Here is a 24397-nt window from a genome sequence, read left to right on the forward strand (position 1 = left end):
GGTGGTAGTGTGGCGGTAGTGCAGCAGTAGTGCGGTGGTAGTGTGGCGGTTGTACGGTACGGTGGTAGTGCAGCAGTAGTGTGGGGCTGTTGTGGCAGTACTGCGGTGGTAGTACTGTTGTAGTGCAGTGGTAGTGTGACCCCTGCCAGCAGTCCGGCTCTCCACGCTGACCCCCCCCCCACCCCCCCCCCCCCCCCCCCCCCCCCCCCCTCCTGGTTGTTCAGTAACCCGGCTCCTCCTCTGTTTGCCTGCACTGAGCTGGATCCTGTGTTGATCTGGTTCCTGCTGGACTTTGAGCTCAGATCGGTCCTGAACCGCAGTCCTGATCCGTCCTGAAGCTCCGTCCAGAGGATCCGTCCTGATCCATCTGGTTCCTGGGGGGGCCTCTGTCCTGGGTCCGGTCCCGGGTCCGGTCCGGAATGTCTTCCTCCTTCGAGGACCTGCTGGAGCGGGCGGGTTCCTGCGGCCGGTTCCAGAGGCGGGTTTCGGTCCTGCTCTGCCTGCTGTCTCTGTCCTTCGCCGGGGTCTACGTGGGCGCCGTGTTCCAGGCCTTCACGCCGGAGCACCGCTGCCGGGACCCGGCGGCGGCGGAGCGGGCGGAGCGCTGCGGCTGGAGCCCGGCGGAGAGCCGCCGCCTCACGCCGCCCGCCGCCAACGGAACCGGAGAACCGAGGAGCGGCTGCCTGCGCTACGACCGGGACTGGAACCAGGTGGACTGTCGAGACCTGGAGCCGGAACCCAGTGGAACCCCCATCACCGCCTGCCAGGTAGGATCCACCGGGGAACCGGGGGGGGGGGGCATCTCTCAGTAACTTGCTACTTTGTATTTGTTGTCATTTCACTTTCATGGCTAAAAGGCCGGAAGGTCAAAGGTCATGTCTGTGTCTTCCAGGGGGGTTGGGAGTACGACTACCAGGGCAGGACGTCCGTCGTCACAGAGGTGAGAACCAGCAGAACAAAGAGAACCAGTGGAACCAGGAGAACCAGCGGAACCGGTACAAACAATAGAACCACTAGAACCAGCAGGAACAGTAGAACAAACAGGAACAATAGTACCAGGCAAACCAGGAGAACCCGTAGGAACAATGGAACCAGCAGGAACAGGAGAACCAGGAGAACCAATAGGAACAATGGAACCAGCAGGAACAGAGGAACAGGAGAACCAGGAGAACCAGTAGGAACAATGGAACAGATTTACTTGTCTTAGCAACCTCCACTCAGTGGTTTGTTGTTCTTTCTTGTTTGCTGCCATGAACAGCTGATCCACTGTTCTAATGGGACCCAATGGGTTCTGGAGGTTCTGGAGGTTCTGGAGGTGGAACCGGATCCTGGTTTCGCTTCACTTCTCTGCTTTCGCCATTCTTTCCTGAGTGGAACATTGCTGAGCTGATTCAGAGGATCAGTCTGTCTGGGCCTGGTTCTGTAGGGTTCTCCCCCTCTGGGCCTGGTTCTGTAGGGTTCTCCCCCTCTGGGCCTGGTTCTGTACGGTTCTCCCCCTCTGGGCCTGGTTCTGTAGGGTTCTCCTCCTCTGGGCCTGGTTCTGTAGGGTTCTCCTCCTCTGGGCCTGGTTCTGTACGGTTCTCCCCCTCTGGGCCTGGTTCTGTAGGGTTCTCCCCCTCTGGGCCTGGTTCTGTAGGGTTCTCCCCCTCTGGGCCTGGTTCTGTAGGGTTCTCCTCCTCTGGGCCTGGTTCTGTAGGGTTCTCCTCCTCTGGGCCTGGTTCTGTACGGTTCTCCCCCTCTGGGCCTGGTTCTGTAGGGTTCTCCCCCTCTGGGCCTGGTTCTGTAGGGTTCTCCCCCTCTGGGTCTGGTTCTGTACGGTTCTCCCCCTCTGGGCCTGGTTCTGTAGGGTTCTCCCCCTCTGGGCCTGGTTCTGTAGGGTTCTCCTCCTCTGGGCCTGGTTCTGTAGGGTTCTCCTCCTCTGGGCCTGGTTCTGTACGGTTCTCCCCCTCTGGGCCTGGTTCTGTAGGGTTCTCCCCCTCTGGGCCTGGTTCTGTAGGGTTCTCCCCCTCTGGGCCTGGTTCTGTAGGGTTCTCCCCCTCTGGGCCTGGTTCTGTAGGGTTCTCCCCCTCTGGGCCTGGTTCTGTACGGTTCTCCCCCTCTGGGTCTGGTTCTGCAGGGTTCTCCTCCTCTGGGCCTGGTTCTGTAGGGTTCTCCTCCTCTGGGCCTGGTTCTGTACGGTTCTCCCCCTCTGGGCCTGGTTCTGTAGGGTTCTCCCCCTCTGGGCCTGGTTCTGTAGGGTTCTCCCCCTCTGGGCCTGGTTCTGTAGGGTTCTCCTCCTCTGGGCCTGGTTCTGCAGGTTTGGTGTGATATAAATAAAGCTGAATTGAAATCGAATTCTTGTTGACTTTTGTTTGTCGTTTGCTGTCTGCAGTTCCACCTGGTCTGCGGAGACGCCTGGCTGGTGGACTGGTTCCAGTCCACTTTAAACATTGGATTCTTGATCAGCAGCTTTGTGTTCGGATACATTGCAGACAGGTACACACACACACACACACACACACACACACACACACACACGCGCTGCAGTCTGAGGTACTGTCCTGTTGAGTGAACGGGTCGAGGCCTGGTCTCGCTTCCATAGTGGCTTCCTAATGGAACCAGAGTCCAGTCAGGGTCCTGGATCTGTTCATTTTGGCTGAAGAGGAGGCTGGAGGGGTGGCGGTGGTGTCGTGGTAGTGTGGCGGTAGGGCGGCAGTAGGGCGGCGGTAGGGCGGCGGTAGCAAACTGTTTAGGCTGGGCTTCGGACAGAGGTGTCAGAGGGGACAGAGAGGACAGGGGGGACAGAGGGTCCCTCCAGTGGTGTGGAGAAGAATCCACTGGATCCAACTGGAGACCAGGTTAGAATCCCAGTTGGTGGATTCCTCTGAACCGGATTCTGATCTTCGGAGAGGACCTCTCCGGTAACATCACTTCAGATTATTTCACCCTGGCGCCTGAGTCTGATTTAAAGAATGAGAACCAAGGATGACCTTTGACCCCCTGCTGGGTGGAGAACATCAGGACAGACGTTCTGTCTGGTGTTCTACCAGCCGTCCTGCTGCTCCTCTGGATGTTTCATCAGAACGTAGTCTACAGTCTGACTGACCAGTCTGACTTCCTGTCCCCAGACTCTTCCTCCAGCTCTTCTTGGAGGATCCCGAGGCGTTCCCAATCCAGTCCAGAGACATCGTCCTTCCAGAGTGTCCTGGTCTCCCGGGTCCTCCTGCTGGTGGGACATGTCCAGAACTCCTCCCCAGGGAGGCGTCCAGGAGGCTCCATTCTAAACAGAAGCTGAGCCTCCTCAATGCTCCTCTCTATGTGGAGGAGGAGCAGCTCTACTCCCAGCTCCCCCTGGTGACGTAGCTCCTCCCCCTTTCTCTCAGGGTGCCCAGCCCCCCTACAGAGGAAGCACTTGTATCCGGATCTGGTCCTTTGGGTCCTGACCCAGAGCTCAGGACCACAGATGAGGGTAGAACGTAGACTGACCAGGAGAACGTAGACCAGGGGTTCTACGACTGGAGAAACAAGACCGTCATGAGACAGGTTAGTTTTACCCTACTGATGATGTGTTGTTGCAGTAGTAATCCTATTATGGTAGTGTGGCGGTAGTGTGGTGGTAGTGTGGCGGTAGGGTGGCGGTAGTGTGGTGGTAGGGTGGCGGTAGGGTGGCGGTAGTGTGGCGGTAGGGTGGCGGTAGTGTGGTGGTAGGGTGGTGGTAGGGTGGCGGTAGCGTGGTAGTGAATTACTATTGCAACAACACATCATCAGCAGGGTAAAACTACCCTGTCTCACGACGGTCTAAACCCAGCCCCGTTCCCTATTAGTGGAGAACAATCCAACACTTGGTGAATTCTGCCTCACAGTGACGGGAAGAGCCGACATCCAAGGATCAAAAAGCGACGTCGCTATGGACGCTGGGCCGCCACGAGCCGGTTCTCCCTGTGGTAACTTTTCTGACACCTCCTGCTTAAAACCCAAAAAGTCAGAAGGATCATGAGGCCCCACTTTCACGGCCTGGACTCATACTGAAAATCAAGATCAAGCGAGCTTTTGGCCTTCTGCTCTACGGGAGGTTTCTGTCCTCCTCTCTCACCCTGTTCCTGCAGAGCCCCTGTCCAGCATGCTGTAGCTCTGTCCCTGCTTCAGCTCCTGGTTCTGGGCTCTGCTCTGAGCCTGGTGACGACCCAGTCATTATGTTCAGGTGTGTTGAAGCAGGGAGAGAACTAGAACATGCTGGATGCCCTCTGGTCCCTGGTCCCTGAACCAGACACCTCTGGTCCCTGGTCCCTGAACCAGACCCTCTCCATCATTCATAATGTTAAAGAAGGTTTCGGTGTGTGTGTGTGTGTGTGTGTGTGTGTGTGTGTGTGTGTGTGTGTGTGTGTCCCGGACATGAGAACCACGTCACTCCGGCTGCTCGATGGAGGTTCTCTCTGCTTCCTGCAGGTTCGGCCGGAAGATCTGCATCCTGGTGGCCAATGCGGGGACCGTGGCGTCGTCCCTGGCGCTGGCGGCGGTGTCCAGCTACCCCCCCATCCTGCTGCTCAGGACCCTGCTGGGCTTCAGCGCCAAAGGAAGCTGGATGACCGGATACGTGATGAGTAACGGAGACCGCTCACAGCAGGAGGAAGATGCTCTATCAGCTGATGCTAGAGGAGGAAGATGCTCTATAACCTGGACTCTGTCTTCTCAGTCACAGAGATGGTGGGCGTGTCTCACCGCCGCGCCGCTGGAATGGTGTACCAGCTGTTCTTCAGCCTGGGCCTGCTGGTCCTGTCCCTGCTGGCCTTCCTGATCCCGGACTGGCGCTGGCTCCACGCCGTCTCGTCGGCGCCCTACGCCTTCTTCCTGCTGTACTACTGGTGACGGAACCCGTCGCTCCGGCCGGCGTTAGTAGTAGCCTCTGGCAGAGCACGGCACCAAGCCGTCCTCCTGTTAGCAACATTAGCATGAGGCTGCAGCCACACGAGCTCCGGTTAACATTAGCAGTCCAGTTCTTTAGCGCTGAAGTTGGTGGAGTTTTCAGGAGGGGTCTCTGTCCCGGGTCTCGGTCTTCACGTGGTCCCTCACAGACAGATGTAGCATTAGCATGTGTGCTACTCTTCCTGCCTGCTGACCTCTGGTGGATTTGTGTGGATGCTAGCGCAGCGGCTAATGTTAGCCTCCCCTGATGTTGTGATTTTCCCCGTTGCCCCATCAGGTTGACCCCCGAGTCTCCGAGGTGGCTCCTCTCTCAGAACAAGATGGCCGAAGCTGTGACGCTCATCCACGCCGTGGCCAAGGAGAACAAGAGGAAGCTGGGGAACACGTTCCAGGTTTTGAGAAAAACCTGGTCCAAGCAGAGCCGGAGAAGCTCATGTGTCTACACGGCTCCAGGCCGCTGGCAACACTCCCACTCCGTCTCCATGGAAACAGAGACCAGTTTTTGAAAGCACTCCCACTCCGTCTCCTTGGAAACGGAGGAAACTCCCGTCCTTGATAACGCTCAGATACTGTCTCCATGTAAACGCAACTTTTCGGACGTAGTTTTCAAAGTGTCACTGTGTATACCTGAAACTGTTGCCTGTTGAGGCGTTGCCTGTAGAGCTGTTGCCTGTAGAGCTGTTGCCTGTAGAGCTGTTGCCTGTAGAACCGTTGCCTGTAGAGCTGTTGCCTTTAGAACCGTTGCCTGTAGAGCCGTTGCCTGTTGAGCCGTTGCCTGTAGAGCTGTTGCCTGTAGAGCCGTTGCCTGTAAAGCCGTTGCCTGTAGAGCTGTTGCCTGTAGAACCGTTGCCTGTAGAGCCGTTGCCTGTTGAGCCGTTGCCTGTTGAGCCGTTGCCTGTAGAGCTGTTGCCTGTAGAGCCGTTCGCCTGTTGAGCCGTTGCCTGTAGAGCCGTTCGCCTGTTGAGGCGTTGCCTGTAGAGCCGTTGCCTGTAGAGCCGTTGCCTGTTGAGCCGTTGCCTGTTGAGCTGTTGCCTGTTGAGCCGTTGCCTGTAGAGCCGTTGCCTGTTGAGCCGTTGCCTGTAGAGCTGTTGCCTGTAGAGCCGTTCGCCTGTTGAGCCGTTGCATGTAGAGCCGTTCGCCTGTTGAGCCGTTGCCTGTAGAGCCGTTCGCCTGTTGAGGCGTTGCATGTAGAGCCGTTCGCCTGTTGAGCCGTTGCCTGTAGAGCCGTTCGCCTGTTGAGGCGTTGCATGTAGAGCCGTTCGCCTGTTGAGCCGTTGCCTGTAGAGCCGTTCGCCTGTTGAGGCGTTGCATGTAGAGCCGTTCGCCTGTTGAGCCGTTGCATGTAGAGCCGTTCGCCTGTTGAGCCGTTGCCTGTAGAGCCGTTCGCCTGTTGAGGCGTTGCATGTAGAGCCGTTCGCCTGTTGAGCCGTTGCCTGTAGAGCCGTTCGCCTGTTGAGGCGTTGCATGTAGAGCCGTTCGCCTGTTGAGCCGTTGCCTGTAGAGCCGTTCGCCTGTTGAGGCGTTGCATGTAGAGCCGTTCGCCTGTTGAGCCGTTGCCTGTAGAGTCGTTCGCCTGTTGAGGCGTTGCATGTAGAGCCGTTCGCCTGTTGAGCCGTTGCCTGTAGAGCCGTTCGCCTGTTGAGCCGTTGCCTGTAGAGTCGTTCGCCTGTTGAGGCGTTGCATGTAGAGCCGTTCGCCTGTTGAGCCGTTGCATGTAGAGCCGTTCGCCTGTTGAGCCGTTGCCTGTAGAGCCGTTCGCCTGTTGAGGCGTTGCATGTAGAGCCGTTCGCCTGTTGAGCCGTTGCCTGTAGAGCCGTTCGCCTGTTGAGGCGTTGCATGTAGAGCCGTTCGCCTGTTGAGGCGTTGCATGTAGAGCCATTCGCCTGTTGAGCCGTTGCCTGTTGAGCCATTGCCTGTTGAGCTGTTGCCTGTTGTGAGGCGTTGCGTTGAACCTGTGGTGTAAACGGGGCCTCAGAAGACGGTTTTGGTGTTTGGGAGATTTTGTCACCAATCCTTACAACCGTTTCAGATTCAGCATGACGACGAGGCGGAGTCCTCCTCTGGTTCTCTGCTGGACCTGATCAGAACCCAAAACATGAGGAGGAACACGCTCATCCTCATGTATAACTGGTGAGGTGATCCGGATGGCGGCCGCACGGCGGGTCCGGCTGACGCTCGCCCTCCGGGTCCGGCTGACGCTCGCCCCCTAGGTCCGGCTGACGCTCGCCCCCCGGGTCCGGCTGATGCTCGCCCCCCGCCCCGCAGGTTCACCAGCTCCGTGGTCTACCAGGGACTCGTCATGAGAGTCGGCATCACCCAGGGGAACGTCTACCTCGACTTCTTCATCTCTGGCCTGGTGGAGTTCCCGGCCGCCTTCCTCATCCTCCTCACCATTGACCGGATTGGACGCCGTCTCCCGTTTGCTGCCGCCAACATGGTTGCCGGAGTGTCCTGCTTGATCACCGCCTTCATCCCCGACGGTGAGTCTGAATGACACGACTCACCACCGCCTGGAGCAGCCGTCCCACTGACCGCCGATCAAACGGTAAAGGCAGATGTATGTGTGTGTGTGTGTGTGTGTGTGTGTGTGTGTGTGTGTGTGTGTGTGTGTGTGTGTGTGTCAGGTATGTTCTGGTTGAAGATGGTGGTCTCCTGCGTCGGCCGGCTGGGGATCACCATGGCCTTCGAGATGGTCATGTTCGTCAACACGGAGCTCTACCCCACCTTCGTCAGGTGACGAGCAGCGACTCTGGTTCAACTGCCGAATGAATGGATGAATGAGTGAATGAATGGATGAAAGAACTGACCTCGGAGTGTAGGACCTACCAAGACTGTCAGGACCAAAACCTAAATCAAGACCAAGACCAGTGAATCCCAGTCTTTTAGGGTCTGTCACCAAGTGAAGACTGGGACCTCGTCCATGCTGTGTGGGAGACCGTCAGAATGACGGACCGTGGCCCGTTGCAGGACCCTGGGCGTGTCGGTCTGTTCCACCATGAGCGACGTCGGGGGAATCGCGGCGCCCTTCCTGCTCTACCGGCTGGCCTCCGTCTGGCTGGAGCTGCCGCTCCTCGTCTTCGGTGGGTTTCAGACGTCGACGCTTTCACTCAGTCTCCCCTCAGCGAGCAGTTCTGAACACACTGCTGGTTCAGTGGCGAGAATACAGGTCTTACTGTGCCGAGTCATCATGGAAAACATGCTGAGGCATGATGGGAAAATGGCATCATGTCACTCTGCTGAGTCATCATGAAAAACATGTTAACTCGATGAAAACCTGCCGAGTCACAGCTAGAACCAACTGAGTCACAGAGCCACCGCTAGAACCTGCTGATTTGCCGCTAAAAAATACTGAGTCACTGCTAAAACCTGCCGAACCACCACTAGAACCTGCCGATCGCACCTAGAACCTGCCGATTGCACCAAGAACCTGCCGAGTCGCCGCTAGAACATGCTGAGTCGCCACCAAAACCTGCTGAACCACTGATAGAACCTGCCGAGTCACTGCTAAAACCTGCCGAACAACCGCTAGAACCTCCGGATTGCACCGAGAACCCGCCGAGTCACTGCTAGAACCTGCCGATCGCACCTAGAACCTGCCGAGTTGCCGCTAAAACCTGCTGAGTCGCTGCTAGAACCTGCTGAGTCGCCGCTCGAACCCACAGAGCCGCTGCTAAAACTCACCGAGTTGCCATAAGAGCCCGCCGAGTTGCCCGTAGAACCTGCCGAGTCGCCGCTAGAACCTGCCAAGTCACTGCTAGAACCCGCTGAGCTGTTGCTGCTGCAGCACAGAGTGCTTGTGAGAACCTGTTAAGAACCCAGCGTTGTGCCGGTTGCCTCCTCAGGCGTGGTGGCGCTGCTCGCCGGAGCTTTGGTTCTCCTCCTGCCTGAGACTAAAGGACTCCCTCTGCCCGAAACCATCGACGACATCGAGTTCCCTGACCGGTGAGAAGAACCTGGAGGAGGAAGATCCTCTACAACCGGAATGCAGGAGACAAAGTGGTATCACACAGACAGCTCTCAGATCCAGAAGCTAACTGCTACTCACTGCTAATCATATGATAATGCAGCTTAATGCTGATTCATGCTAATGCTACATATAGCGGGACATGTTCTGTGTTGTGTCCGGAGTTAGCTCAGGATTACAACAGTCAGACAGCTCTACGGGGGAGGGGGGGGGGGGGATGGACGAGAACAGGTAAGCTAACTGTTAGCATGAGACCAGTCGTGCTAATCCAGCTGAGACAGAGAACACTGCCTTAACGTTAGCCTGGTCCTGGTCCTGCTTCTAGTCCTGGTCCTGCTTCTAGTCCTGGTCCTACGGCCTGTTGCGCAAAACCAAGATCAGGGATTAAGTCAGGATATCTTGGTGATCCTGGATGAACTAATCCAGGATCCAGTTGCTCTGAAGTAAGATAGAGGAACCTGAGATTAACACCAGTTACCATGGAGATTTATTCTGCTCCAGACCAGTCCAGGTTTTCTTCCACTGCTCCCCACACATTGTCCAGTCCATCTCCTCCTGGTCCTGGTTCTGGTTCTGGTCCAGTGACTTTCCATCAGTTCTTCTTCAGATCAGTGAGTTTAGAGAGGAACCGACTCCTGATATGAATCAAGGCGCTTTGTCTTGAATCGTCATGGAAACGGGGACTGAGCTGAGAAGAGGAGACATGAGAGACAGCAGCTTCTCACTGCTCTTCCTTCAGGAGACGGCTGGACCACCCGGAAGACCAGGGGACCAGAGACCAGGTTACCAGAGACCTGGAGGACCAGGGGACCAGAGACTCAGAGGCCCAGGGGACCAGAGACCTGGAGGACCAGGGGACCAGAGACCAGGAGGCCCAGGGGACCAGAGACCAGGAGGACCAGGGGACCAGAGACCAGGAGGCCCAGGGGACCAGAGACCAGGAGGACCAGGGGACCAGAGACCAGGAGGACCAGGGGACCAGAGACCAGGAGGACCAGGGGACAAGAGACCCGCTGAAACATTCTCCGACAGACGAGGAGACAGCAGCTTGACGCTTTACTCATTTATTCTCATAAAATCAAACATTTCAACCTTTCCTCTTGTTTTTAAACCCCACACAAAAACAGACGGCGGCTGGACGTCCGGCTGACGGGGCCACCGCCACCGCCGCCTCCCAGACTCTAGTTGGCCTTGATGGTCTGGTCGATCCAGTCGACGAACTTGGACACGCGAGCGTAGACGCCGGGCTTCATGGCGTTGGCGCAGCCCAGACCCCAGGAGGTGACGCCCTGCAGCACGAAACGGTTCTGGGAGTTGCAGACCAGGGGCCCGCCACTGTCGCCCTGCCGGGTGGGGGAGGGGGGGGGGGCAGAAACAGAAGGACGGGTTACCATGGCAACACGCCGCACGGCTCAGAGACAAAAACAACAAAGTATGTAACCATGGCAACCAGATCTGTGCTCAGTGTAACTGACAAACGCTATTTCTTAACAAAGAGAAAAATCCATGAAGTCGGAGTATTAGAACAGTACGAGAACCGTCACCACAGGACGCCACTCTGTAACCATGGTAACCAGCTGTCCCTCCCTCAGTACCTGGCACCGTACCTGGCAGCTGCCCCCCCCTCGGTACCTGGCAGCTGCACCCCCCCCCCCTCCCCCCCGGTACCTGGCAGCTGTCGGTCCCCCCCTCCCCCCCGGTACCTGGCAGCTGTCGGTCCCCCCCTCGATGTTTCCGGCACACATCTCGTGGTCTTTGACTCGGTCGTTCAGGTACGATGGTCGGTTGCAGATCTTGTTCTCGATAACGGGGAACCCAGCTTCCTTCAGGACGCCGTCGCCTCCGGTACCTGTAGAACCATCACAGTCAGCACCACGCTGATGCTAGCGCTAGCATTAGCAGCACCCTGAGCCCCCCCCCCCCCCCCTCACCCTGAGTCTCCCCCCATCCAGTCACGTAGCACTCGGTTCCACTCGGAACCACAAAGTCTTTCTCCGGAAGACACGCAGGTAGAACCTTGTCATTGATGGTGACAGGTCTGAAACACACAAACACACAACCACACACACACACACACACACACACACACACACACACACACACACACACACACGAATCATTGTGTTCAACACAGCTTCAATAAACATATTTTCAGTTTCCATCAGTTTCATATTTGAAATGTTCTCGATGTTCAGTTTTTGTCATTTCTGTGTGGGAGAACCAGGTAGAACCAGGTCTACCAGGTAGAACCAGTCAGGTAGAACCAGGTCTACCAGGTAGAACCAGTCAGGTAGAACCAGTCAGGTAGAACCAGGTCTACCAGGTAGAACCAGTCAGGTAGAACCAGGTCTACCAGGTAGAACCAGTCAGGTAGAACCAGGTCTACCAGGTAGAACCATTCCTGTCAGGTAGAGCTAGTTCTGTCAGGTAGAACCAAGCCAGTCACGCAGAACCAGTCAGGTAGAACCAGTCAGGTAGAACCAGTCAGGTAGAACCAGTCAGGTAGAACTAGTCAGGTAGAACCAGCCAGGTAGAACCGGGCTGGTTCCCTGCAGCTGGGTGTTCTGACCTGCTCAGTTTGAGCAGAGCGATGTCGGCTCTGTTGGGTCCCAGAACCATCTTCTCCAGGTTCCTCTCCTGCTTGGACGACTCGGTTCCCCGCTCGCTGTGGATCCCCAGAACCACCTTGTAGGCCGCCGGACGCATGGACCTGCAGAGGAGAACGTTAGCACGGCCAACATGGCCGCTGTTAATGGGGCCAACATGACCGCCGTTAGCGGGGCCAACATGGCCGCCGTTAGCACGACCAACATGGTGGCCGTTAGCGGGGCCAACATGGCCGCCGTTAGCGGGGCCAACATGGCCGCCGTTAGCACGACCAACATGGTGGCCGTTAGCGGGGCCAACATGGCCGCCGTTAGTGGGGCCAACATAGCCGCCGTTAGCACAACCAACATGGTGGCCGTTAGCACGGCCAACATGGCCGCTGTTAATGGGGCCAACATGACCGCCGTTAGCGGGGCCAACATAGCCGCCGTTAGCACAACCAACATGGTGGCCGTTAGCGGGGCCAACATGGCCGCCGTTAGTGGGGCCAATATAGCGGCTGTGCAGCAGCGTTAGCGTTAGCATTAGCATTAACCTGGAGGAAGTGTGGAGGTACCCACCTCTCCAGGCAGTGAGCCGCCGTGACCACCCACTGAGGGTGGATCAGAGTCCCACCGCAGAAATGGATCCCTGAACTGCAAGACACACACACACACACACACACACACACACACACAGGTGCATTTCATCATGTGTAGGATCGTTTGTTCAGTGGATTAACTTTTTGGTTGATCATTGGTTGATTGGCTGATTGGGTCTATCGTTGGTTGGTTGGTTGGTTGGTTGGTTGGTTTATTCATTGATTGGTTGGTTGGTTGGTTGGTTGGTTGAGTCAATTGTTGGTTGGTTGGTTGAGTCAATTGTTGGTTGGTTGGTTGGTTGAGTCAATTGTTGGTTGGTTGGTTGGTTGGTTGAGTCAATTGTTGGCTGGATGGTTGGTTGGATGGTTGGTTGGTTTATTTGGTTTGTTGGCTGATTGGTTGGTTGGTTGGTTGGTCGGTTGGTTGGTTGGTTGGTTGGTCGGTTGGTTGGTTGGCTGCTTCGTCAGCTGGTTGGTCGGTTGGTCGGTTGGTTGGTCGGTTGGTTGTGTTGTCATCTTTTTGATCAGGTGATCGTTGTTTTTCCGGACAGTCAGCCATTCAGTGGTTCGGTGGTCGTTGAGTTTCTCAGTTGATGGTTGTTAGTTCAGTCGCTGGTTTTGTTGTTTGGTCAGTAGATCGCTGGTTCAGTCGGTCGGTCGTTCGGTCGGTCGTTCGGTCGGTCGGTCGGTCGGTCGGTCGGTCGATCGTGTCAAATTCACTTCAGATGAAGCATCAGAGGAGAGGAGAAGGTTCTAAATCCTGGTTCCTGCACTGACCTGGTTCTCAGGCTGATCTGCCAGGGCCAGGAGTGAGCTTTAGACACGCAGCCGCCAACGATCCGCCCGAAGCAGCGCTTGGGTCGGACCGCCGGGGTTCCACAGTTGGTTCCCACTGGAGAGGAAGAAACTGACAACAGAACACAGCCAGAACCTTGTAAGAACACAGCAGGGCCAGAACATGCAGAACCTTCAGAGGAACAGAACATTTAGAACCCTCAGAAAAGAAAAAAGACAGAACTGTTAGAACAACAAATCAGAGCCAGAAGATCTGGAACCTTCACAACATTTACAACAAAAGAACGAAGCCAGAACATCTAGAACCTTCAGAACAACAGAACCTTCAGAACTGTTACAATCTTCACAGCGAGAAAACAGAACCAGAACATCAAGAACCAGAACTGAGAACGGAATTCATCTGATTAGGAATTCATCTTATTTCACTGCACACATTTCACTGCGTGTGTGCGGGTTTTCGTATGGTCATGGGGACAAAATGTCCCCACAACATAGGAAAACCAGGCACAATGTCATTTGTGGGGACATTTCTTGGGTCCCCATGAGGGGAAACAGCGTTTTCTTGACCATGTTGTTGTTACTGAAAAAAGTAAAAGTGCAAAAACATTTCTTTGGGGCTACGCTTTGTTTTGGTGTGGGTTAGGGTCAGGGTTAGGGTCAGGGTTAGGGGCTAGAAATGAATGGGAGTCAATGGAATGTCCCCTAAAGAGTGGGAAACCCAACATGTGTGTGTGTGTGTGTGTGTGTGTGTGTGTGTGTGTGTGTGTGTGTGTGTGTGTGTGTGTGTAACATTGTGAAACCATCAATCCAAAGTGTTTCCATTGAAACCTGAAGCGGCTGTGTTGTGTCTGGAGGCGGTTGCCGTGGAAACGTGAAGCGGCTGTGTTGTGTCTGGAGGCGGTTGCCGGGGAAACGTGAAGCGGCTGTGTTGTTTCTGGAGGCGGTTGCTGTGGAAACGTGAAGCGGCTGTGTTGTGTCTGGAGGCGGTTGCCATGGAAACGTACCGCAGTCGGGGATGCTGCAGTAGTCCCACTTCTTGTCGCGGTCGGTGGTGTAGCACCACGGTCCGTTGACGTCGTTGTCCGGGTTCCTGCAGCTCTGCAGAACAGACGGAACGTCACACACAGAACAACAAGCCGGTTCCACACGTTCTGCCTCTCTTCTGTCACAAAGGTTCTGGGTCTGTTCTGTTCTGCCGGTTCAGACAGCTGAGGAGTAGCAGATGTTTAGGTGTGAAGAGAAGCTCAGCTAAGCAGGGTTCTCGGTAAAGGCTGTCTGGGTTCCGTGTTCCAGGTTCCGGGTCCGGGCGGGACTCACGTTCCCCTCCAGGCCCTTGTCCGGGTGGCTCTGTGGCGTGAAGCTGTTGTGCTGGTGAGGACTCTGGGCGCTCCAGGCCTGGCAGGTCACGCCCAGGCTGGTGATGGAGGTCGGGCCGCGGTACGTCGCTCCGTTCCCCACCTTACAGTCTGCAACGGAACCGAGACGGAAGCGAGACGGAACCTCTGAGAAAACAACTCCATCAACCAGAACCAGTTTCAGTTTCTATAAACTGAATTTTCAGGTTGTTCCTATGATGTAACATACACTGAGACTCTTTAGCATGTAGCACGTAGCACGTAGCATCAGTGGTGATTTAGCCTAACACTCTTTAGCATGTAGCATCACTGGTGTGTGAGCCTGACACTCTTTAGCATGTAGCATGTAGCATGTAGCATCACTGGTGTGTGAGCCTGACACTCTTTAGCATGTAGCATGTAGCATGTAGCATCACTGGTGTGTGAGCCTGACACTCTTTAGCATGTAGCATGTAGCATCACTGGTGTGTGAGCCTGAAGCTCTTTAGCATGAGTTTCTGAATTGTTTGGTTTGTCCCGTTTCCATAGTGACGGAGCCAGAGCATTTTTTTAGACGTTGCCGTGGAACCAAGCTCTGGTTCCACCGGGCGGACTCACCCCTGGGGGGCGGGGCCTGGGTGGCGCTGGCGGGCGGCTGGGGCTTGGGGGCGCTGCTGGGCGGCTCTTTGGGGGCACATTTCTCCAGGCTACAGTACTCCCAGCGGACCTTGGGGTCCATGGTGTAGCACCAGGGGGACCGGTCCCCGTCAGGGTTCCTGCAGTGGTTCCGCTTCAGGTCTCTGTCAACGAGGAACAGGAACGTCAGCACAGAACCAGGTGATGCAAATCACAAAGTAACTAACTGTAATCTGGATTACAGGAGGAAGATGCTCTACAATCTGAGGTTAGAGGAGGAAGATGCTCTATAATCTGAGGTTAGAGGAGGAAGATGCTCTATAATCTGAGGTTAGAGGAGGAAGATGCTCTATAATCTGAGGTTAGAGGAGGAAGATGCTCTATCATGTAGACACTGACGCTAAGGGGAAGTTCTCCGGCGTCTTGTTGTGTCTGTGAGGAGTCATGGAGTTCCACATCTGGCACTTCTTGCCGCTGATGGTCTCTGAGGTGATGCCATGGTAGTCTGCGCCGTTGCCGTGGTAACAGTCATCCTCATCGGGGGGGATCACCGGCTCGTCTGCAGAGACACGGCGCACCTCAGAATTCAAAATCTCATTTCCAGAGTTTTCTCTCAAACGGGACTCTGCAGCAGCAGCAAGCCCCGCCCTCTTTTAAAGGAGATGCTCTGCAATCTGATTGGCTGCTGCACTTCTGTGGGCGTGGCCAAAACACTGGAAATTCTGAAGGTTCCCTGTACCCTGTTAACCTGAGGGTCAAGGACCAGAACCCGCCAGAACCTTTTGGATTCTGTTCAGAAGCTGACCGAGCGGGTCTGAGTGAGGTTCTGTCAGGATCAGGTAGTAGTGGGGTGGGGTTCAGGTGGGGTTCAGATGGAGTAGGGTGCAGGCGGGGCTGGGGTTCGGATGGGGTTCTGACGGGATGGGGTTCAGGTAGCATGGGTTCAGGTGGGGTTCTGGTGGGGTCCTGATGGGGTTCAGGTAGCATGGCTTCAGGTGGGGATCTGGTGGGGTCCTGATGGGGTTCAGGTAGCATGGGTTCAGGTGGGGTTCTGGTGGGGTCCTGATGGGGTTCAGGAGGGGGGGGGGGGGGGGGGGGGTTCTGGGGGTACCTGGTGCCGGAGAATCCCCGCAGCGCGGCACGCTGCAGTACTCCCAGCGGGTCTCGGGGTCGGTGGTGTAGCACCAGGGCATCCTCTCGTTGTCGGGGTTCCGGCAGTAGTTGTTCTCCAGGCCCCTGGAGGAACGGCACAGAGAACCGTGGTTCCGTCACTCGGATCGCCAGCAGAACGTTCTCCGCTGGCCGCCGGCGGACTCCTACTTGCAGGGGTAGTTGTCGGGCGTGCGGTTGTGTTTGTGCGGCGACTGAGCCGACCAGCTCTGACACGTCTTCCCGGACTCCGTCACGGCGATGGTTCCCCGGTAAGCCCCGCCTTCTCCGGTGATGCAGCTCAGCTCCGGGACGATGGTGGGAGGCTCCGACGCTGAAATACAAACCCGTTACATCCCACAGTTCTATAGAGGAGGAAGATGCTCTGTAATCTGATGCTCGAGGAGGAAGATGCTCTATAATCTGATGTAAGAAGAGGAAGATGCTCTATAATCTGATATCAGAGGAGGAAGATGCTCTATAATCTGATATCAGAGGAGGAAGATGCTCTATAATCTGTTATCAGAGGAGGAAGATGCTCTATAATCTGATGTAAGAAGAGGAAGATGCTCTATAATCTGATATCAGAGGAGGAGGATGCTTTATAATCTGGATATTGGAGGAGGAAGATGCTCTATAATCTGATGTAAGAAGAGGAAGAGGCTCTATAATCTGATATCAGAGGAGGAAGATGCTCTATAATCTGATATCAGAGGAGGAAGATGCTCTATAATCTGATGCTAGAGGAGGAAGATGGTCTATAATCTGATGCTAGAGGAGGAAGATGCTCTATAATCTGATGCTCGAGGAGGAAGATGCTCTATAATCTGATATCAGAGGAGGAAGAGGCTCTATAATCTGATATCAGAGGAGGAAGATGCTCTATAATCTGGATGTTGGAGGAGGAAGATGCTCTATAATCTGATATCAGAGGAGGAAGATGCTCTATAATCTGATGCTAGAGGAGGAAGATGCTCTATAATCTGATGCTAGAGGAGGAAGATGCTCTATAATGTGATGCTAGAGGAGGAAGATGCTCTATAATGTGATGCTAGAGGAGGAAGATGCTCTATAATCTGATGTCAGAGGAGGAAGATGCTCTATAATCGGATATCAGAGGAGGAAGATGCTCGATAATCTGATGCTCGAGGAGGAAGATGCTCTATAATCTGATGTCAGAGGAGGAAGATGCTCTATAATCTGATATCAGAGGAGGAAGATGCTCTATAATCTGATATCAGAGGAGGAAGATGCTCTATAATCTGATATCAGAGGAGGAAGATGCTCTATAATCTGTTATCAGAGGAGGAAGATGCTCTATAATCTGATGTAAGAAGAGGAAGATGCTCTATAATCTGATATCAGAGGAGGAGGATGCTTTATAATCTGGATATTGGAGGAGGAAGATGCTCTATAATCTGATGTAAGAAGAGGAAGAGGCTCTATAATCTGATATCAGAGGAGGAAGATGCTCTATAATCTGATATCAGAGGAGGAAGATGCTCTATAATCTGATGCTAGAGGAGGAAGATGGTCTATAATCTGATGCTAGAGGAGGAAGATGCTCTATAATCTGATGCTCGAGGAGGAAGATGCTCTATAATCTGATATCAGAGGAGGAAGAGGCTCTATAATCTGATATCAGAGGAGGAAGATGCTCTATAATCTGGATGTTGGAGGAGGAAGATGCTCTATAATCTGATATCAGAGGAGGAAGATGCTCTATAATCTGATGCTAGAGGAGGAAGATGCTCTATAATCTGATGCTAGAGGAGGAAGATGCTCTATAATGTGATGCTAGAGGAGGAAGATGCTCTATAATGTGATGCTAGAGGAGGAAGATGCTCTATAATCTGATGTCAGAGGAGGAAGATGCTCTATAATCGGATATCAGAGGAGGAAGATGCTCGATAATCTGATGCTCGAGGAGGAAGATGCTCTATAATCTGATGTCAGAGGAGGAAGATGCTCTATAATCTGATATCAGAGGAGGAAGATGCTCTATAATCTGATATCAGAGGAGGAAGATGCTCTATAATCTGGATGTTGGAGGAGGAAGATGCTCTATAATCTGATATCAGAGGAGGAAGATGCTCTATAATCTGATGCTAGAGGAGGAAGATGCTCTATAATCTGATGCTAGAGGAGGAAGATGCTCTATAATGTGATGCTAGAGGAGGAAGATGCTCTATAATCTGATGTCAGAGGAGGAAGATGCTCTATAATCTGATATCAGAGGAGGAAGAGGCTCTATAATCTGATATCAGAGGAGGAAGATGCTCTATAATCTGGATGTTGGAGGAGGAAGATGCTCTATAATCTGATATCAGAGGAGGAAGATGCTCTATAATCTGATGCTAGAGGAGGAAGATGCTCTATAATCTGATGCTGGAGGAGGAAGATGCTCTATAATGTGATGCTAGAGGAGGAAGATGCTCTACACTGCAAAAACTGCAAAAATTCAAAATCTTACCAAGTTCAAAAGTCTTGTTATCAGTCAAAATGTCTCATCTCACTTGATTTAAGATAAATTTCAGATACAGAGACTTATTTCTTGGTTCAATATTCTTATATCAAGATCTCGTTTTAAGTAAAATTCACTTGCTGCATGGACAGATAATTTCACTAGTTTTAAGAGTATTTTTCTTTAATTTAGTGTTGATATCTTGTATTTAGGTTATCCTTTTTTGCAGTGTATAATGTGATGCTAGAGGAGGAAGATGCTCTATAATCTGATGTCAGAGGAGGAAGATGCTCTATAATCGGATATCAGAGGAGGAAGATGCTCGATAATCTGATGCTCGAGGAGGAAGATGCTCTATAATCTAATGTCAGAGGAGGAAGATGCTCTATAATCGGATATCAGAGGAGGAAGATGCTCTATAATCTGATGCTAGAGGAGGAAGATGCTCTATAATCTGATGCTAGAGGAGGAAGATGCTCTATAATGTGATGCTAGAGGAGGAAGATGCTCTATAATCTGATGTCAGAGGAGGAAGATGCTCTATAATCGGATATCAGAGGAGGAAGATGCTCTATAATCTGATGCTCGAGGAGGAAGATGCTCTATAATCTGATATCAGAGGAGGAAGATGCTCTATAATCTGGATGTTGGAGGAGGAAGATGCTCTATAATCTGGATGTTGGAGGAGGAAGATGCTCTATAATCTGATATCAGAAGAGGAAGATGCTCTGTAATCTGATGCTAAAGGAGGAAGATGCTCTATCCTCTGCGGTCCGGGGGGAAGATGCTCTATGTCTCACAGCAGCGGGGGATGGAGCAGAAGTCCCAGCGTTTGGACGAACTGGTGGTGAAGCACCAGGGTCTTGGGTCTCCGTCCGGGTTCCTGCAGTAGTTCTCCTCCAGGAACTTTTCTGGCAGCCTGTGGAGAACAGCATCCGGTCAGTTAGCCCCGCCCCCTGATGCCCCCCCCCCCCCCCCCGACAGAAGCTCTCACGCTCCGGGGTTGTAGCCGTGGTTGTGGGGCTTCTGGGAGTCCCAGCGCTGGCAGGTGAAGCCGTTCTCGGTGGTGGATGCCCTCCCCCTGTAGTCCTCCCCACTGCACTGGATACAGTCCTCTGAGAGGAACAACAACACCGTCAACACTGAAGTACAGCCGCTGGAGGTGACAGCAGCAACAACAACAACACCGTCAACACTGAAGTACAGCTGCTGGAGAGGTGACAGCAGCAACAACAACAGCACTGTCAACACTGAAGTACAGCCGCTGGAGGTGACAGCAGCAACAACAACAACACCGTCAACACCGAAGTACAGCCGCTGGAGAGGTGACAGCAGCAACAACAACGACACCGTCAACACTGAAGTACAGCCGCTGGAGGTGACAGCAGCAACAACAACAACAACACCGTCAACACTGAAGTACAGCCGCTGGAGAGGTGACAGCATCAACAACACTGTCAACACTGAAATACAGCCGCTGGAGGTGACAGCAGGAACAACAGTCACACTCGTCCGCTGACAGGGAAGGAAACACTCCAGCTGGGTCTCCATGGAAACAGAGACCATGAGACACTTCTAAAACTCTGGTCATGGTCCCAGTCCTGGTCCTGGTGTCCAGTCCATATTTTCCTGGTTGAGGTCCTGGTCCTGGTCCTGGTTCTGATCCTGGTCCATATTCACCTGGTCCTGGTTCTTGTCCCAGTCCTGGTCCTAGTCCCCGTCCATATTCTCCTAGTCCTGGTCCTGGTTCTGGTCCTGGTCCTCCCATTGTTAATGTTCAGAGCACGGCTGTCCAGTCCTGGTCCTGTCCAGCAGGTTCCCTCCCTGCTTCAACCCTGAATCTGATGATCCGGTCATCTCAGAGAACCGAACAGAATCCAGAACCCAGAACCCAGAACCCAGAACCCAGCACCCAGAGACGAGCCGGTTCCTGCATCCAGGTGTGTCAGACCAGGGGGAGAACCGGAACGTCCTGGATCTGGGTTCTGCAGGAGCAGGACGGTTCTCCAGTGATTTGTCACCAAAACAAACAACAGCACCAGTGAGTGGACAAGCATGAGAACCACACACACACACACACACACACACACACACACATGCACACACACACACACACACACACACACGCACAGTCTCGTATTTCTATCCTTGTGGGGACCGTCCATTGACTCCCATTCATGTCTAGCCCCTAACCCTGACCCTTACCCTAACCCTAACCCACACCACAACAAAGCCTAACCCTAAAGAAATGTTTTTGCACTTTTACTTTTTTCAGTAACAACAACATGGTCAAGAAAACACTGTTTCTCCTACTTAGGACCGGAAAAAGGTCCCCACAAGGCACGTCGTTCCACGTTTTGCTATCCTTGTGGGGACATTTGGCCCCAACTAGGATAGAAATACGAGAACACACACACACACACACACACACACACCAGTGCAGCTGGCCACGTTGCAGTGCTCCCAGCGGGTGTTGGGGTCGGTGGTGTAGCACCAGGGGCCTCCAGCGTCTCCGTCAGGGTTCCTGCAGAAGTTGGACTCCAGGTCGGCCCGGGGGTGTGTCTGCGGAGTGATGCTGCAGGAACACACACACACACACACACACACAGTCATCTCGCTGTCAGTGTGTCAGTGTGTGTGTGTATGTGTGTGTGTGAGTGTGGGGGACCTACTTGGGTCTGTGGGGGTACTTCGACTCCCACCTCTGACACACTTTCCCTGATTTGGTTTTGGTTTTGGTTCCTCTGTAGTCGGTTCCCACTCCGTTCACACACTCCAGAAGATAGTCTGGAGCGGAACACAGAACACAGAACGTCACCAGCCGTCTTCTGAGGCTGGCTCCAGCTGTTCTAGCTCCAGCTGTTCTAGCTCCAGCTGTTCTAGTTCCAGCTGTTCTAGTTCCAGCTGTTCTAGTTCCAGTGGTTTTAGCTCCAGCTGTTCGAGTTCTATCTGTTTTAGCTCCAGCTGTTGTAGCCCCAGCTGTTCTCGCTCCAGCAGTTCTAGTTCTATCTGTTCTAGCTCCAGCGGTTCTCGCCGGTTCTGCCGTCTCACCGTTCTTCTCGTACAGCACGGTGCTCGCTCGGCGCAGGACGGACTCGGACTTGGAGTTGGCGGCGGCGGTCCAGCACTCCTGGTCCTTCTCGATGTAGATGAAGGCCCTGCGGAGAGGGAGCGCGGCGTCAGGCCTCCAGGAGAACGTGATGTGGGAACGTGATGTGGGAACGTGATGTGGGAACGTGATGTGGGAATGTGACGCGTTCCGCCTCACCTGCACGTGAAGGACGTCTCCACGTCGCACTTGGCGGCGCACTCGGCCGCCGTGTCGACGGTGTACAGCCGCTTGTTGAGAGACAGAACCCAGGCTCCCTCCGTTTTCGTGTAGCCGTCCACGTCCAGACCGCCGACTGCACCCAGAAACAGGAAATGATGTCATCGCCTTACTCAAAACAGGGAGTGACATCGTCACTTCAAACAGGAGGTGACATCATCACTTTGCTCAAACAGGAGGTGACATCATCACTTTACTCAAACAGGAACTGACACCTTTACTAGAAAACAGGAAGTGATGTCATCAGTTGTCATCAGTCCAAACATGGAGTGACTGCATTACCAGCAAACAGGAAGTGACATCATCATGGTTATTATTTAGAAGCTGTCCATCCTCTTGTCAACTCAGAACCGGTTCAGGCTGTGAGATCAAAGAACCTTTGTCCAAAACGACCTTCTAGAACTCGGACACATTTACAGCTGTGACACGTTCTCCACCTCCCACCACGTTCTCCACCACGTTCTCCACCTCCCACCACGTTCTCCACCTCTCACTGCTTCTGCAGAACTTTCTACAACTTGCACGTGTTCTCTGACTTTAACGTTCTCTAGAACCGACGGACTGAAGCTGTAGAACCGCGACTTCAGAAGTGATCAGGAAGAGATTCCTCTGCTGTGAGGAAGCGATGCATGCTGGGAAAAGTTCCCGTTCCGCGGCGTTCTCTGGACTCCGTGTTTGAGTCCATCAGTCGGAACGTTTATGCAACAGCGAGCCAACAAGGCCATGTTTACATTCCCGGAAAGACCCGGAGAACCCCAGCGCCAGACGGCAGGGTCCGCAAACATCCGACGCACAACCGCACACAACAACACAACGCAACAGCTACACAACAACAACCGCACAGAACAACACAACGCAACAGCTACACAACAACAACCGCACAGAACAACACAACGCAACAACTACACAACAACAACCGCACAGAACAACACAACGCAACAACTACACAACAACGATAACACAGACCAACACAACGCAACAACTACACAACAACAACCGCACAGAACAACACAACGCAACAACTACACAACAACAACAACCGCACAGAACAACACAACGCAACAGCTACACAACAACAACCGCACAGAACAACACAACGCAACAACTACACAACAACAACCACACAGAACAACACAACGCAACAACCGCACAGAACAACACAACCCAACAACTACACAACAACCAGAGAACAGAGCAACACAACAACTACACACAACAACCAGAGAACACCACAACAGAAAAAACTACACTCAAAATCTACAGGAAAACCAGACAACCAGCAACAAAACCACGAAACACAAGATACTGAAACCTGTCCTGTCTCTCACTGTCTCGTCTCGTCTCGTCTCGTCTCTAACAGAAGACATCAGGAATGTCCCAGGACAGTGTGCCACTCCGAGCCGTCCTCAGTGTCTGTCTCTGTCTCAGTCTCAGTCTCTGTCCTCAGTCCCTGTCCTCAGTGTCTGTCTCCGTCCTCAGTCTCCGTCCCCAGGTCAGCCTGGAGGACAGCTTGTCTCCGTATGGCTCTCACCGGTGCAGGCCAGCGCTCCCAGCAGCAGGACGGCGGCGTCCAGCCTCATGGTGTCTCTGGTTTGATTCCCGGCTGGGGACGCCGCCGGGGGACGACTCGTCCGTCCGTCAATCATTGATGGAGCGGCGGGTCAAACTCCTCTGACCTCTGACCCCCGACTGAGTCAGTCCCCCGATCGATGAGACGGTTAATCTTCAGCTGGGGGGCCGGGACTGGAGGACCTGGACTGGGGGACCTGGACTGGAGGACCTGGACTGGGGGACCTGGACTGGGGGACCTCTACTGGAGGACCTGGACTGGAGGACCTGGACTGGGGGACCTGGACTGGAGGGCCTGGACTGGAGGACCTGGACTGGGGGGACCTGGACTGGGGGACCTGGACTGGAGGGCCTGGACTGGAGGACCTGGACTGGGGGGACCTGGACTGGGGGACCTGGACTGGGGGACCTGGACTGGGGGGACCTGGACTGGGGGACCTGGACTGGGGGACCTGGACTGGGGGGACCTGGACTGGGGGACCTGGACTGGGGGGGCCAGAGGGGCCCTGTAGCCTCCAGAGGGGCCCTACATGGTGAGTGTTCACTTCACCGATTGTCCTTAAACACATCACAAACTCCAGCAGCAGAACTGGGTCAAAAACACACACACACACACACACACACTCTCCCTCTCTGCTTTTCTCTGGGTTTGTTTGTTTGTTTGTTTGTTTGTTTGTTTGTTTGTTGGCAGCATAACTCAGAAAGTTCAGGATTGTTTTGAAATGTTCTGGAAACTTTTCCCGCCTCGCTCCGTCTTTCGTTTGTCTGTTTGTGATTTTTCACCGAACGTGTTTCAGTCTCAGACCTGTTTCACTGCTTTTCAGAAACACACACACACACACACACACACACACACACACGTTTGTACTTATATCGTTGTGAGGACACTCATTGACATAATGCATTTCCAGCCCTGAACCCTCACCATCCCTGACCCAGACCCTAAACCTGACCTAAACCTGATTGTAACCAAAATCAAAAACCAAGTCTGAACCTCTGAAAGGCCAAAAAAAAGCCTGTCGAAAAGTGAGGACCGGCAACAATGTCCTCACTCTGGAACAATGTCCTC

The 24397-nt window shown here is 53.8% G+C and overlaps 2 protein-coding genes across 2 annotated transcripts; one reads left to right on the forward strand and one right to left on the reverse strand.

Moving 5' to 3' along the window:
* The first annotated feature begins 419 nt into the window (after positions 1-419).
* On the forward strand, positions 420-9918 carry LOC115402242 (solute carrier family 22 member 2-like). Its single transcript, XM_030110755.1, has 13 exons — positions 420-767; positions 893-940; positions 2372-2475; positions 4426-4580; positions 4673-4841; positions 5180-5294; positions 6932-7032; positions 7168-7382; positions 7527-7635; positions 7870-7982; positions 8745-8844; positions 9606-9690; positions 9907-9918. The coding sequence occupies exons 1-13, from the start codon at positions 420-422 to the stop codon at positions 9916-9918; spliced, it is 1674 nt and encodes a 557-aa protein (XP_029966615.1).
* Positions 9919-10047: 129 nt separating this feature from the next.
* On the reverse strand, positions 10048-23339 carry plg (plasminogen). Its single transcript, XM_030110758.1, has 19 exons — positions 23291-23339; positions 21700-21835; positions 21483-21589; positions 21104-21218; positions 20867-21006; positions 19426-19546; positions 19232-19350; positions 16139-16301; positions 15930-16054; positions 15218-15377; positions 14801-14982; positions 14166-14314; positions 13853-13946; positions 12831-12945; positions 12034-12108; positions 11436-11576; positions 10798-10904; positions 10570-10715; positions 10048-10209 (listed from the first exon to the last, which is right to left on the reverse strand). The coding sequence occupies exons 1-19, from the start codon at positions 23337-23339 to the stop codon at positions 10048-10050; spliced, it is 2406 nt and encodes an 801-aa protein (XP_029966618.1).
* Between the last annotated feature and the right edge of the window lie 1058 nt (positions 23340-24397).

The sequence above is a fragment of the Salarias fasciatus genome, chromosome 15 (genome assembly GCF_902148845.1).
Source record: "Salarias fasciatus chromosome 15, fSalaFa1.1, whole genome shotgun sequence".
NCBI classification, from domain to species: Eukaryota; Metazoa; Chordata; class Actinopteri; order Blenniiformes; family Blenniidae; genus Salarias; species Salarias fasciatus.